Genomic DNA, 16,517 nt, shown 5'->3' with positions numbered 1-16,517 from the left:
TGAGACTCAGCTGTCTTCATCTGAGTAGGCGTTCTTCAGAACCGGACAGAGTTCATTTCTAGTGTATCCTGCACCCAGACTCAAATTACCAAGCTGGTCTCTCTAACCCAATGGTTCTCTCCTCTACTGAAGATTCACATACATCTGTCCGCTTTGGAGAATCGGTGCAGGACCAAAGAAGCGGTACGATGGATGTGAACAGCTATCACGGGGGGAATTACTGTCATGGTTGAGAGTCAATGTTCTCTAGGACTTAGTCAACGTAGGGAGGCCAGCGATGTGTTCGGTTATAGATCTCAGTGGCTGGACTGCTTCATAGAAGGTCTTAAAGGCTAAATTTTACAATCCTTCCCTGGCTCCTGAGTTAATAGAGAGCTGGGATTCAGAAAAGGCCGGGAGAAGTTTCCAACTCTACTTTTTGGTCAAACAAACGTTGGAGAGAGATAGGAGAGATAATTACCTTGGTAACCACAACAGGGACAAGGAGGAGGAAGGCCATGTTTCTTTAGTGCGAACTGATGACATTTGGTAACATGGAAGAAAACCAGTCATTTCTGGGGAAGCCTGGCAGTCAAAAGGAAACAAAGTCTAGCTCCAAGAGCCCCAGCCCAAAGCCTTGTAAGAGAGGAGAAACCTTGCCAAGTCTCCTAAGGGAAGGACTGTTCAGTTCATAGGTGGCTGCAATGACCATGGGCTTGAGGAGGACACATCTTCATGGACTAGGGTCTCAGGGACCAGATGCATTTCTTACTCTCATTAAAATTTAAACCAAGATCCTTCTCTCTCCTCCAATCTACAATGGGAACACCTGGGTTTAGGGGGAAAGCCATGATTCTTAACTATTTGGGGGGTCACGGCCTCCTTTAAGAATTTGACAGAAAGCAGAGATTCTCTCCCCAGAAAAATTCACATGTGTACACATACAGACGCATTTCATATACAACATAATGGTGCTAATAATCCACGAAGGCCCCAACGTCCATATCCAGTATAGGAATTCAAATACTGGATTTTTATTGAAAAACAAAACAAAACAAAACAAAAAAAAACAACCTAAAATGGGTAACAGTGGTAACAGCGCCATCTTTAAACATATTTTTTTTGGTGTCAACTTATATAATGCCATCTCTTCTAAGAATTGTACTATATTTCTTTAGCTTCTATCTATAATACTAGTGAATTCTTCTAATTGATTCAAACTCATCTTTTGTGTATCTTAACAAGGTTCAGCATAGAGATTGAGAACATAGGCTTTTGGGGAGGAATGAAAAAATCAGGATTAGTGTGGGAAACTTGTTTTTTATCATGCCCTTTTCTGGACTTTTTACCTTTTTTTTTTAAATTTTTTTTCAACGTTTATTTATTTTTGGGACAGAGAGAGACAGAGCATGAACGGGGGAGGGGCAGAGAGAGAGGGAGACACAGAATCGGAAACAGGCTCCAGGCTCTGAGCCATCAGCCCAGAGCCCGACGCGGGGCTTGAACTCCCGGACCGCGAGATCGTGACCTGGCTGAAGTCGGACGCTCAACCGACTGCGCCACCCAGGCGCCCCATGGACTTTTTACCTTTTAATGACGCACATTTGTCTCTTAGATTAAATTAAGAGAGAAAAACAAAACGTCCGAAGAATTTTAGAGTCAATGAGACCTGGTTTTGAGTCCTGGTCACATTGCTTACCAGTTCCACGACAGTGTTCTAGGTTCCAAGTCTCTTCCTTATAAAAGAACATACCTCCTTTGTGGGGCTGATATAAAGTTTAAATGAGCAATTATACACAAACCACTGAGCACTGTGCCTGGCACATAGGTGGGGCTCAATCAATATTTTCTGTAATTATACTATCCTAATTGGTTCTTGATATAAGGCCCTCGATTCTAGTCAGAAAATGGGAAGCAGGGCTGTCTACATTTGCCAGCAGTTGATTTATAGGAGTCTAGCCACCTTCTTCTCCTGACAGGCATCATCAAGCCGAGGACTCCAGATCCCAACATCGAAGGCTTAAATCCTCGGGGAGAACACCAAGCTTTCGACAGACAGTTTTAAATACATGACATTTCACTTAAAAACCTTCCGCTTCACACACCCCAGGGGTTTGATTTGGCAACAACCAACAGACTGTGGGTAAGATATTACACATCAGGGTTGATCTTAGGTCTGAAAGGGATGAAGAGAAATTGTGTTATTCACCATGACCCCAGGCAAAATGTGGGGCCGAGAATCCATCAGGCCTTTTAAAAGCTTCTCCAATAGGAGATACTACAACTTCCCACTCTAAATCCGTGATTTAACAGCCTTCCCTGACTTCGCCAAAAGGCTTTCTAAGAGACGAGAAGTCAAGGTAATTCTGGCTGATTTTTTCTCATAGTCCTTCAAAGGCATCCACTCACTCCCTCCGCCTGTAACGCCACCTGTCAGCATCCTCACGCTCCCCGCATCTGTTAAAGGACTTGCCTCTGCGCCCTCATGTTCTGCCTTCCTTCCCCCCGCAGTGAACTCCATCCTCTTTCTCCAGCAAGAATATCACTTCCACCATTGCCCTTGCTTTCTCTTCCATCATTGGTTTTTCCTCTCCACTGGGTCATTCCCACCAGCATGCAAACATGCAGTGATACTGTCCATCTGACAAAAAATTCTCTCTTGACCCCATATCCACACCTGTCCCATTTCTCTCCTCTCCATAATAAAATGATTTGGGAGTTGTCTGTACCTGTTGTTTCTGATTCTCTGATTCATCTCCACCTCTTCGGTTATGGACTAAATTGTGTCCCGCTCCCCAAATTTCTATGTTGAAGCCCCCCCCTCCCACCATGTGACTGTATTTGGAGAAAGGGCCTTTAAGAAGATAATGAAGGTTACATGAGGTCATAAGGATGGGTGCCTAATCCCATAGGACTGCGGTCCTTATACTAAGGGAAGAGACAGCAGGGCTCTCCCCGTGCGTGCAGAGGAAAGCCATGGGAAGACACAGAGGGAAGAGGGCCATCTACAGGCCAAGGAGGGTCCTCACCAGAAACCAACCCTGCTGGCACCTTAATCTTGGACTTCTGGACTCCAGACCATGAGAAAATGGGTTTCTGTTCCTGAAGGCACCTGGTCTGTGGTATTTTGCTATGGCAGCCCTAGCAGACTAACATACCTTCTCTCTCACTCCCTCCCCCTCTTTATTGTGGTAAAGTATACAATTTACCATTTTCACGATCTTTAAAATTTTTTTTTAATGTTTATTTATTTTTGAGAGAGAGAGAGAGAGAGAGACAGAGCATGAGCAGGGGAGGGGCAGAGAGAGAGGAGACACAGAATCCGAAGCAGGCTCCAGGCTCCATATCCCCTCTTTCTCCCCTTCCCTCAGCCCCTGGCTACACAAGTCTGCTGTCCCCACTGAGGTGCCTGTTCTGGACATTGCACATAAAAGGAATCACACACTACGTGGTCTTTTGCGACTGGCTTCTTTCGTTCAGTGTGATGTTTTCAAGGGGCATCCACGCTGTAACATGCCTCAGTGCCTCCCTCCTTTCTATGGCTGAACACTACCCCACCGTATGGATCTACCACATTTTTTTTTTACCCATCAGCAGCACCCCTTCTCTCCTGAACCCACAGTCAGGGTTTGACCCCTTCCACTCCATCAGCACAACCCCCTACAGGGTCACCAATGCTCTCCCTGCTGCTAATGTAATTCTTAGTCTTTTTCTCAGCTGACCTGTCATCACATTTAACTCTGTTACCGCGCCCTCTTCAAAATACTTGTCTACGTGGCTTCTGGGACACCGGTTTCTCTAGGTTCTCCTCCATGCCCATGGCCCACTGTCCCTTGCTCAGTGAAGCATCTGCTGAGCACCGGATGTTAAAGAGCAAACTCTCACCCTGACCCCTGGTACGCTCCACTTCCCTTACCTGCTTCATTTTTCTCCATAGCACTTATCTTCTGACATGTGATATGTGTACTTATTAGTTTGGTCTGTCTTCTTCCAATAGAACATAAACTCCACAAGGGACTCCATGGGATGCCTGGACTGTTTGGTGCACTCTTAGATGGCCAGCAACTAAAACAGGGCCTTGGGGCGCCTGGGTGGCGCAGTCGGTTAAGCGTCCGACTTCAGTCAGGTCACGATCTCGCGGTCCGTGAGTTCGAGCCCCGCGTCGGGCTCTGGGCTGATGGCTCAGAGCCTGGAGCCTGTTTCCGATTCTGTGTCTCCCTCTCTCTCTGCCCCTCCCCCGTTCATGCTCTGTCTCTCTCTGTCCGAAAAATAAATAAACGTTGGAAAAAAAAAATTTTTAATAAAAAAAAATAAAACAGGGCCTGGCACACAGTAGATGCTTAATAAACATATGTGTGAAATAAATGACTAAGTAAGTATGTGAGCAGCTGCGGATCTCCGAAGACAAGCCAACCACAACTCTACTTGTCCATCTGCGTGTAGAAGCCAAAACACTCCTCGTGAAAGTCAGAAGAACAGCCCAGACAGAATCTTCCCAAACTAAGAGGCACCTGGAGATGGGTGAGATTTAGAGGAAACCTCAGCCTTCGTGGAGCCCCCTGGGCACCTTAGTCAGGAGAGAAGCACCACTGATTCACTCTTTCAGACGGTGGAGCAGTGTTTGAGGACCCAGCGCAGGGCTTCTGGGACTTTCATGTGAGTATGACTTGCCAGGGGACCTTGTTAAGATACAGATTCTGATTCACAGGCCTTTGAGGGGAGAGGGGCTGAGACTCTGCATTTCTGACAACTTCCCCAAATGATGCCAGTGAAGCTGGTCCGTGGACCTCACTTGGCTAGCAAGAAACTAGAAGGCTATATTGTTTGATGTCTGAAAAAAGTAGGTTTCAAAAGGCAAGCAGTGGAATCAGCTGCGGTGAGGGGGAGCTACCTATACTTCGTTGGGGGGCAAAAACTCTCTGGGTAGTATACAGGCTGTGGTAGGCAGCCTCTAAAATGAACCCCATGGCCCCTGCCTACTGGTATTCACATCCTGGTGTAATTTTCTCCCTTTGAGTATGGGCTAGATGTAGTGACTCATTTCTAGTGAATGGAATATGGCCGAAGGCATGGGATGTCACTTCTGAGATTAGGTTACCAAGGACTGTGCTTCCTGTCTTGGGTGTTCTCTCAACTTGTTTGGAGAGAAGCCAGCCGCCATATTGTGAGCAGCTCTATGGGGAGGTCCACATGGCGAAGAACCAACGAAAGCCTCTGGCCGACAGTCGGCCAGGAGTGAAGGTCCTCAGTCCAACAACCTGCAAGGAACTGAATCCTGCCAACAGCACGCAAGTGAGCTTGGAAGCAGGTCTTCCCCTAGTGGAGCTTTTGGAAGGCACTACGGCCCTGCCCCCAACACCTTCACTGCAACCTCCTAAGACCTAGAGCCAGAGTCCCCAGCCACCCTGCCCCTGGATTCCTGACCCACAGAAACTGAGATGTAACGATGAATGCCTTTTGTTTCAAGTTGTTAAGTTTCAGGGTGATTTGTTCCACAGCAATAGATAATTAATGCAGATGCTAGAAAGGATAATGTTAATAGTTCACAAGGCCTGCTGGACAGGCATGTACCTGAGGTTCATGCAGTGGACTGGGTACTCTGAAGGACACTAGCTACGCATATATGGAACCAGATCAAGTCCACACGGTGCCAGTGCCCAGTGTAAGGAGTTCCACATACGCATACACACATACTAGTTTTTCTGGCTCCTTGAGATTGAGCATGTGTACAACCCAAGAGAAAGACCATAGCCAGAACTAAAGTACACACCCCCCCAGGATGCAGAACGACAAAGGAGAGCAGTCCTGAAAGTCTGGGCCGGGGCAGAGTCTCCCTCAGGAGCGACCTGTGTCCACTGTTGCCACATCCGTTGGTATGTGTACGCTTACGACCTGCCATCTTCCCGCAGAGGTGATCTTCTCTGTCACCTGTGTCCTGAATTCCATTTATTATTCTAGGAAACACTACGGTTATTAACGCTGCATCTTTCCCATGAACCACTCCGAGGACCAAATGCATCTCTTTTGTAACCAGATAAAAAAGCAAAAAACCAAAGTGATCATTTGAATTGGTGTAATTCCCACGTTTCCTCCAACAGTGGCCACCACCTCCAGCTCTGCGCGATGCTTGCTCTATGGCTCCCCCGCTCCCGCGAGATCCCCGCAGGAAGAAGCAGGAAGAACAGGAAGAAGGTGTGGGGAAGAGGATGAGGCCGTTGTGCTTACACAACACAGTCGCCCCGGGACCTGTGTGTGCTCCTCTGCCTTGTTACCCACTACCGTCACACCGCTTGCTCTGGGGGAGCAGACCAGGCTCACTTTGAGGGCAGGTATCCGTCCATGAGGGGAGAGAAGGACTGGTGGCCCCGGGGAGCTGACTAGCTCGAGAGTCATCACGGAGTTTCCGTTTCCACCAGCCTAGAATGCACCTCACACGAGCACCCTGCGTGAGCCACGAGGGGTTCTGAACTTAGCCAGTTGCGGTGCTGAGTCAGGGCTTGGCCGATGGGAGGAGCAGACAGCGCCACATGGAGGAGGCTGACCCAACAGCCGGGACCTTCTGTCCCTCTGCACTGCCAGCAGCAAGGCTGACGGACAGTGCGGGTGCCCCGGCAAGGTCTCCAGCAGTGGGGCTAACCCAGACACCCTCGAGGGCCAGGCTGACCGCGAACTTACAAGGGAGTCAAAGCTCATGAGATGGTCACTAAATTCGTTTTCCTTTGAAGCAAAGACCAAACAGACCAGGAAGAGAAAGACATTTATGGTAAAAGACGCTAGCCCTGGGGTGCCTGGGTAGCTCATCAGTTGAGCATCTGACTTCGACTCAGGTCATGACCTCACGGTTCACGAGTTCGAGCCCCGCGTCGGGCTCTGTGCTGACAGCTCGGAGCCTGGAGCCTGTTTCGGATTCTGTGTCTCCCTCTCTCTCCGCCCCTCCTCCGCTTGCCCTCTGTCTCTCTCTCTCTCTCTCAAAAATGAATAAACATTAAAAAAAGTAAAAAACAAACAAATAAATAAACAAAAGATGCTAGCCCCTTGGTCTAATTTTTGTTCTCTTTCTTGATACATTCATGGGTCTGTGTTTCTCCACTAGAGGAAAACACGTAGAGCAAGAGGGATGACAACTGAATTCAGCATCGGTGTTCGAGAGTGCCAAGAGGGCCCGCCTCACCCAGGCAGCTGCCCTCCCTCTACCACGCACCGCTGCCTTGTGGAATACGGGTCCATTATTACCAGATCGAATGGTGCTTTCAAGAGAAGCTGGAAATCCAGATATTTTTAAGTAAAATCCCCTAATATTTAAATGTTTCAATGTTTTCAAGACACAGCAGACTGAAAGGAAACACATCGATGGGCCTTATCTGGCCCTCACGTTGCCCATTTATAGCCTTTGCTCTAGGCTGCTGAGGGAGACACCGCAGGGAAAGCAGCCTGAAGACAGAGGTGCCCACAGGGGAAGCACCACACGTCCTTGCTTGTTGCTTCTGCTGCTCCCTGGGGACACAATGCCTGCCCTCGGCAAGGACACACGGCGTGGACAGGAAGCAATGCCCCGTCCAAGCTCAGGGTCCCTCTGGCCCTCAGAACTCTTGCCTGGCTACACTCACTCCCTGGGTAACCAGCTAAAACAGCAGTACACGGTGACGGCAGACTCGCCGTCTCCACTCGGTTTCTCCCGAGTGTCAGATTCCCATGTCCCACTGCCTACTTGGAATCTCCTCGTGGAAGCCTAACAGGTACCTCAGGTTAACATGACTGAGTTGGTGCCTTGTCTCGATTCCGTCCGGCACGCCTCGTCTTCCCCAACTCCATAATGGAGTCACTGGTACTCTGTTGCTCCTGCCAAACATTTAGAATTTCTCTCCTTCCTCACACTCTACATCCTCCCCATCAGGAAGTCCTGTCAGTGCTATGCTGTAAACAGACCCCAAACCCAACCCCACCTCCTCACCCTCCCTCGTGACCCCCCATCCTGTCTAAGCCCCCAGTACCCGTGGCTGAGATCTCACAATAACCTCTACCTAGGTCTCCCTGATTTTCGTCACAGCCCTCGATGGCAACTTCTCCACAAAGCTGTTGGCGGGCTTAAAAAAATATAAGGAGACTAGATCTTATCACTCTTCTGCTTAAACCCTCCAGGGGCTTCCCAAAGCCAAACCCATTATTACTATGACTCTCAGGGCCTGACGGCCTTGAACATCCCTGTGGCTCCTTCCTTCACTTCATTTAGGTTCCTGCTCTCACACCGTCTCCTTCCGAGAGACCCTTGCTGACCACCCCTCTGCAGCGGCTCTCCCTCTTTCACCCCTGCCCCCATTCAGACCCCGCACTCCAGCTCTTAAGTTGGGTTTCTTCATTTTTCTTCTGAGCACTTACTCCTGCCTGACATATTGGTTGTCTCTCCGTCTCCTACCCTGGAATGTGAGTTAAATGATATCAGGGCTTTGTCTCTTATCTCGCAATGTATTCTTACAGCCTACAATGGTGCCCAGCACCTTGTAGGTGCTCCATAAATACCCATTGGGCTGGATGAACTGATATAGCTCTACATGTAAGCTTCCAGGGGCTGAGGCCAAGGCCTGATCCAATTGCTCACTGGGAAGTCTACTCACTGATTGAGGAAGGCAAAGAGGTATCTCATGATAATCAGAGTGGTTTTGGGCAGGACCAGGAGGACTTTCCGGATGTGCAGAGCTCTCTCCTGCAGGCTGTCCATAGCTGAAAGAAGAAAGCCACGTGTCAGCCTCCATTGCAACAGAGATCCCGAGGAGTAACGGTCAGAGGGCCCTTACTTCCAGCAGGTGCTGCACAGACAGCAGCCAGACCAAGACTGCACAGCACTGGTGCTCCACGTAAGGAGTTCCATCCCTGTGGCCCTGTGGGGCTGGACTGCTGCCACAGGGTACATGCTGGGCTCCAGACACCTACTGATTATAGGACTTAAGGAATATGCACCTTGGGCACTGAAGGGGTTGGAGATGGTCCCCAAGCACCTACTACCCTCCAATGAAAACCACAGACAAGGACCGTCCATAAACCTGCTATGACTAATTGCTCAACATCCAGCCTCAGGGGTGTACATGTGGGGAGGGAGACAGGCTGTGCAGGTCCTGTCCCGCTCACTCTACACGCGTCTCACCTCACCCTCTGGACAGGTCTGGCTTATCTTCCCTTCCCTTATCTGCAGTGGGTTGAGCAGAATGTGGCCAGAGGCAAGAGATGGTAGATGCCTGATAAATAGTGAGATCTGGGGAGAAGACCAGAGAAGTTTCCTGACTCTTGGGCTGTGGAAAGATCAATTACAGGTAAGACCCAAGGCTGGCGGCCTCCATCAATGCCAGTCTCCCCACTCCCACAGTGGGCCAGATGGATACTGTCATTTTCTAGGAGTGTCTTTCTGTGAAAAAGAAGTGGAAAGCAGTGGGTTTAGGAGCACATCTCGAGGGGAGAAGTGGGCAGCCAAGGTGTCTTGAACTGTCTTGGTAGCCCCAGTCCACTTAAGATTTTTATCTAAGCCCAGTCCCAGAAAAAGATGTGAGGACAGGAGGGGTGCATATATTTAATCACCCACCCACAGCACTGATTTCCACCAGACTCCCAAAAGTAGTGGGTCAACAAAACAAGAGAGCTTATTGAATGCTCTGGGTCCTCAGAATAGCAGATAGGAACAGTGTTCAGGGCATACACTGAGTCAAACTTGAAACCTGGGGGCGGGGGGGTGGTGGGCAGAAAGACCCTGGTGCATCTAGGAAGAAGGTTCTTTTCCCCATGTCCAAGGCACTGCCTTCTCCAGCCTCTGGAGCCATCATTCCTTTGGGGTCTACTTCCAGGATGAGCTGGTACTAACCTAAGTTTCCATGGAAAACAAAACAGGATAATGAGCTAAACTAAATGGTGGGAACAGCTCTCCAAGCCCCAGATTTGAGAGTAAGAGGCAGAGAACCTGTAAGAAGGACAAAGTAGAGACGATATCCCTTTCTAGGAAAACATCATATCATTACTTTTAAGTGGGCAGAAGGGTTCTATTCCTTAGAAGAACACATATTAACACATCCAGCAGGTAAGCCATGCCATGTTTAAAGCAACAAACAGAAAACATTTCTCTCTTTATATCATAAAAAGCATGGGCAGTAAATGTCTGAGCTTCCAATAACTGAAAAGGACCATGTCTTACATACTATTAGAAATGTATTTTACTGGGGATGCCAGGGTGGCTCAGTCTGTTAAGTGTCTGACTCTTGATTTTGGCTCAGGTTATGATCTCACAGTTTGTGAAATCGAGCCCTGAGTCAGGTGGGCTGGATGCTGAGAGTGCAGGGCCTGCTTGGGATTCTCTCTCTTCCTTTCTCTCTGCCCCTCCCCGCTCATGATCTCCTTCTCTCTCTCTCTCTCTCTCTCTCTCTCAAAATAAATTAAAGAAAAAATTTAAAAAATTAAAATTAAAATTAAAAAAAAAAAAAAAAGAAATGTATTTTATTGAAGAAAGATAAAGCCCAGCAAAGCAAGGAGTTTAAGGTAAATCAGAAAAGAAAAGGCCAGGAGTTCTGACTTGTCCTAGACTCTTCCTGAAAACTCATCCTTCCTCCCTCCCTAGTACGGGGTGAAGGATTGAGGATGAGGAGGAGACACTTTACTGAGGGAAAGGAAAAAGAGAAACATTATTGAAAAGTTTATGGGGGGAAAGAAGATCCCGTGGAAATTGCTTGTCTATTGCTATGAGGTGTTCTTTCTTGCCCAGAAGCCAGTCTGAGGCCAGGATGTACTTACTGACGCAGGCCATCAGGTCATGGAAGATGTCCTTGGGGAAGAGAGGGTGTTCTAGTCCCCGGAAGTAAAGCTTCAGGACGCCAGCAATGGAGTCCATGTCATGGTCATTCTGGTCCCCAGCCAGGGGGTCCTCTCCTGAGGATAAGCAGCCCCCCAAAAAGGAAAGAGAGAGTGAGAGAGGTAAAACCCCACAGGACAAAGCAGAAGTGGTGGGGAAGGGCTGGCTTTCCAAGTCCTCATCAGAGTCCATCAGCTCTGTGCCCGGCATGCTGGCCATGAGTAGGATGGACCAGAGACTAGATAAAGCAAAGACTGCTTAGGCTCAGGGGCCCCAAGGCGAGAAGAGGGCACAAGGGTCCATTAGGATAAATTGGCTCATGCCAGACTCGTTCAGGGACATTCCCTCTGGGTTGGGATGGGACACTGCAACAGGCCCTCTCACAAGAATCATGAAGCCAGGCCGGGACTGAGTCCCTGGGGAAGGAAAATGAGGCCAAGGTGGCCAGCCACTCTGACTCGCTCTTACTCCTCCTGGCTCGCAACAAAGGACACCTACTTATGGGAGAACAATCACGCTGGAGCTCCCTATGGAAAATTTCGTATCAGATGTAATTAGATTTAATGATAGGACCAACCTCAAATTGAGACTATATATATCCATTATAGTGACGGAAATTGCCAAAGCTTGCCCATTACCTTAATGGCCCACAAGATAATAAATGGGCTACGATGAACAGGCGCATTAGGCTTGATATTAACTGCCACCAAGGGTTCTGGATAAAACCGTAAACCACCCAGATATCATAGTTAACTTCTTGGGTTTCGGCAGATCGTCCACAGGCGAGAGGCACGATGAATGGGCTGAGGAGGGAGCTGGGATGTGCCCTGGCATCTCCCTGCACGTGTTGGGGAAGACTGTCCATGAGACAGCAGGTGCCGGGCTAAAGAGCTGGGTGACCTCTGGGTACCTCCCAGGGGAGACAGGGTGGAGCCAACACCCCAGGGGGCTGGCAGACATTTCGTCTTATCTTCAAGCCTGTTCCCTTACCTCTCTCAAAGGCGTTTTTGATGTCATTCACTTCCACCTGGGATCCCGACACCCGGAAGATTCCTTCATGCTGTAGTCCTGGAAAGACAGGGAAAAGTGGTCAAGGAGAGGAAGAAACAAAGTCACAGCCACAGCTCCAAGCTTGGTTGGATGTCTGTGTCCTCCAGCCAGTGTGCATTTAAGCACCGTGTCTCTATCCCTCAGGTCAAAGGAGAAAGCATGTGCAGGGATGCTGGAGAAGTCCCTGGAATGGGTATATAGGAGGCATAAACAAAGCCAAAGATGCTCCATTGCTGATTCTGAGGAAGACCAGGAAGCAGGTTCCTCCCCCGCCTTTGCCTCTCTGTTCCCATCTGCCAAGTGACAAAGTGACCCCTGGCACCTTCTTATCACCCCCCTGCCAGGAATGGGCACTGGGGGTATGGTAGGCAGGCCTTAGACACCGTTGGAGGAGTTTCATAAGGCCGGAGATACAATTCCTGCTTCGGCTGTCCTAACACTGCATGGCTCCTCTAGGGCACAATGATTTGAATATTCAGGAAAGAGAGAGGACAGGAAAAGGCAAGTGATCAGTCAACAGAGCACCGTCAGTACCGTGCCGGCCGCTGGTCCTTGACCACAGCTTCGCTCAGAGACAAATGTGCATAGATGTGACAGTGTGATAATGGGCGTGAAAACTGTGTCCTCTTGGCTTTTGTTAGAGTAGAAACAATCACTAAAAATAATAATACTAATGCATGTGCAGGGACTGCTGCTAAAAACGCTTTCCCAGAAATAAATCAACTCGTACTCACAACAGCCATTAAGGCAGGGCTCACCAGCAAGCCCATTTTCTGGATGTAGGAAGGGATGTGTGATGACCACCCCCCACCCCCTTAGGTTATGTAGGCGATAAGAACCAGAGTCAGGAGGCCAACCCAGGCCTCTGGTTGCCATTATGTACTCGCTCCTCAACACTAGGCTTGTGGGGCCAACCAGAGGGAAAATGCAGGCAGGGCGGGAACCCATTTGTTAGTCTGAACAAGGATGTGGCTCACAACCCCACACAAGGGGCTGCAAAGGTGGTAAGAGAGGAAGCATGCCTTTACTGCTGGCCCCAGAGGTCAGACCGAACTAGCATCTGTAATCACATGAGGCTTGTCAGCCGTTCTCAGGAGCCCTGTGTCTCCGTCTTGGGCATCTTGTCCAAGTTCCTCTGCAATGGCATGATTGATCAAAAACTCTGACATGTCAGGGAAATCTCAAACAAATTCCTTTTTAAGAAAAAAAGAGTAGAACTGCCACTGTTTCAGGGATACCCTCTCGGTGAAGGGGTGACTGGATTCTGTCGGCTAGACCTTTGAAGGTAAATCAATCACACAGGCCAGGACTATAATCTTGAATCCAATTGAAGCAATATTAAGAAGCAAGCAGGGGGAATTTAATTACCTGGCTTGTAATAGGACTTAAGTTGTTTGCTCCTCTAAGGGAATCTCCAGAATATTCCTCAGAGAATGGCAGACAACGTTAAAACCCCATTAGTATCAATGTAATAGTACCATATTAGTTACCAATGGGATGTAACAGCCAAATAATGGCATTTAAACACAGAATGTAAACAGCAAGTGTTGTGATAGAAACACACACCCTGTGACTTGTCAAAAACACAGTATAGTATAAGGAAATGTCATCTCAGGGCCCAGGCCACTCAGTGTTCTAGGTGAAGCCAAGAATTTGCTGAGAGAGGATCACTTCGGGACTTTTTAGTAGATTGGACCATCAACGAAAAGCCACTTTAGTCCATGGGCCCAGGACATGAAGAAATCAGAGGAGAGCTTACTGGAAGTCAGGCAGCAGGCCTGAAACACATTGAGATCCCCTTCCGTCTGGTTCCCATTTCCCCTTGAGAACCTCCGCTTTAGAAGGATAGCGATATGTTTTTGCTCAGCAGACAGAATCTTCAGAGCATCTAATCTCATGACACTGAAAGTAGGAACACTGATAAGTGGTTGGTTTCCAGCCGTAAAGGGGGAAAGCAGTGGGTTTTTTATTTTTTTTTTTTAATTTTAATTTTTTTTTCAATGTTTATTTATTTTTGGGACAGAGAGAGACAGAGCATGAACGGGGGAGGGGCAGAGAGAGAGGGAGACACAGAATCGGAAACAGGCTCCAGGCTCCGAGCCATCAGCCCAGAGCCCGACGCGGGGCTCGAACTCACGGACCGCGAGATCGTGACCTGGCTGAAGTCGGACGCTTAACCACGCTTAACCGACTGCACCACCCAGGCGCCCCACAGTGGGCTTTTTATGAGAATGCAGGTAAGGCCTCATAGGACTAACCTGAGCCATCTTCGATCTTTCTCTTTTGTTCTTAGAGCACACCAGCATGCAGGTGTAAAACCACTCAGAGGAGGGTAAGTTACTGCATGGAAGCAGCACACAACCTTCCATTTTGCACCGGATCCAGCTGTTGCCAAGAGGTACTCTCCGTGAGAATTCTTGAAATGGTTGCTACAGTACCGCCTCGCGTTACTTGGCTCCCTTGTGCGTAAGTGGGGTTTTCCTACCCTGATTCAGTCTGTCGTTCCCCAAATCCCTCTTCTTTAAGTCTTCCTGGATCACCCTGACGACTATTTACAGACGAGCCTCAGCTTTCTCATCTATACAATGGGAACTATAATATCTACCTCCTAGGGAACACAAAGTCAGTAAGGATGTACAAATCCCAGCAGATGGTGGGTCACAAACCCTTTTGGGACTGACAAGTGTTACAGATCCTATCTCCACTAAATGCACATGCACAAAAATTTTAACCCTGATTCATGGGGCGTTCAGAAATACCTTGAGTCCCCATGTGGGGGAAAAAGTTCAGTTTAGCCTAACAAATGTTTTTTGAACAACCACTATGTACTATGGTGTTTTGTTTCTTTCCTTTAAAGCAACAATATGTTTATCTATTTGGTCAGTCCTGGAATACACATAAAATGGCTTCAGAATTGATAGCCCATATCCGATTTCGGTTCAGGTCATGATCTCATCGTTCGTCAGTTTGAGCCCTGCACCGGGTGAGCACGAGCCCCTCTTCTCTTCTCTTTCTCTGCCCCTCGTGGGATTCTCACACTCTCTCTCTCTCTCTTTCTGCCCCCATCTCACTTGTGCCCTCTCTCAAAAAAAAAAAAAATTACCAACAACTGTATAGTATTTGTTTATAGCTCTTGTTGTCTTTAGACTTACAGTATAGTATCAAAATACTGTTGTCAAGGGTGCCTGGGGGGCTCAGTCGGTTGAGCGTCCGACTTCGACTCAGGTCATGATCTCACAGTTCGTGGGTTCGAGCCCCACGTCAGGCTCTGTGCTGACAGTTCGGAGCCTGGAGCCTGCTTCGGATTCTGTGTCTCCCTCTCTTTCTGCCCCTACCCACTCACCCTCTGTCTCCCTCTGTCTCAAAAATGAATAAATGTTAAAAACATTTTTAAAAAAATACTGTTTTCTAAAGTTACTTGGATTATTTTCTCCCTCATTCATTTGTTACACACTTAGGTTTACTCACTACTGTCTGTATTCCACTTGGGGTTTTACCCACATCCTTGTTTTATTTATCTGTTTATTTATCTTTTGAATATGGGAAACACTAATGTAGTTCTGAAAGCCACAATTATACAAAAGCAATATTCAGAGAAAATGTCACTTCCCTCCCATTTCCCACCCCCCATTCTTTTTACCCCTCTTCCACCCGTTTCCTGTAGATAAACAATCAAATATTAGTTTCTGGATTCATCCTTCCTGTATTTCTTCTTGATGAAATGAGAATACACATGTACATTCTCATATTGTCTTCTTTGTACCAAAAAGGCAGCATGCTATCGACACTCTTTTGTACTTTGTTTTTTTCGCTTGACAACATATTCTGGAAATCTTTCCAGGTCATTTCATGGAGACCGTGCTCATTCCTGCCTAGTATTCAGATACAACGTAGTTGATTCAATCGCTCTTCTGTGTGAGGGTATTTAGGTTGTTTCTAATATTTTTACAAACGAGGCTGCAACCAGTAACCTCGGGTGTATGTATTTTCATTGTTGGAGGTGTATGTTTCAAGGTAAATTCCTACAAGGGCTGCCGGACCAGAAGACAAACGCATATGCAGTCCTGTTGGACACTGACAAATTCCCCTCCAAAAGGGTTGTACCAGTTTGCAATACAGCCAGCAACATGCGAGCACACCTGTTTCCCCAGAGCCGCAGCACAGAAATGTCCCCGCGTGCACTGTGCATGTACAGGGGCAGGGATAGGTACATTTGAGGCCCAATATATGGAACCATCTCCCCCTCAGCTCCTCCACAGCTCACACTCTGGGCCTGGCCACTGTCGTGTCTTCCCTGGGCGGCTGCCACAGCCTCCTTCTTCCTATAATCTTGTCTCTACATAGCGGCTTTTTAAAGCTCTCTGTTTGGGGCGCCTGGGTGGCTCAGTCGGCTGAGCATCCGATTTTGGCTCAGGTCATGATCTCACGGCTCGTGAGTTTGAGCCTCGCATCAAGCTTGCTGCTGTCCGTGCAGAGCCCGCTTCGGATCTTCTGTCCCCCCTCCGTCCCCACCCCCCACCCCGTCCCTGTTTGTGCTTTCTCTCTCAAAAGCAAATACGTCTTTATTTTTTTTTTTTAATTTTTTTTTTCAACGTTTATTTATTTTTGGGACAGACAGAGACAGAGCATGAACGGGGGAGGGGCAGAGAGAGAGGGAGACACT

The 16,517-nt window shown here is 48.2% G+C and overlaps 1 protein-coding gene across 8 annotated transcripts in view; it reads right to left on the bottom strand.

Moving 5' to 3' along the window:
* Positions 1 to 16,517, bottom strand: part of SRGAP2 (SLIT-ROBO Rho GTPase activating protein 2) — a 235,005-nt gene that overhangs the window by 18,569 nt on the left and 199,919 nt on the right. For all 8 annotated transcript variants that reach the window (XM_040462034.1, XM_040462035.1, XM_040462037.1 and 5 more), the window contains exons 15-17: positions 11,795 to 11,872; positions 10,747 to 10,881; positions 8,592 to 8,697 (exon numbers count right to left, since the gene is read on the bottom strand). In XM_040462034.1, coding sequence (XP_040317968.1) covers positions 8,592 to 8,697; positions 10,747 to 10,881; positions 11,795 to 11,872 — 319 coding nt within the window. The remainder of the gene's footprint in view (positions 1 to 8,591; positions 8,698 to 10,746; positions 10,882 to 11,794; positions 11,873 to 16,517) is intronic.

The sequence above is a fragment of the Herpailurus yagouaroundi genome, unplaced genomic scaffold (assembly GCF_014898765.1).
Source record: "Herpailurus yagouaroundi ecotype Mexico unplaced genomic scaffold, PumYag 308, whole genome shotgun sequence".
NCBI lineage: Eukaryota > Metazoa > Chordata > Mammalia > Carnivora > Felidae > Herpailurus > Herpailurus yagouaroundi.
The sequence above is the reverse complement of the archived record's forward strand: the minus strand, read 5'-3'. Positions and strand labels throughout refer to the sequence as shown.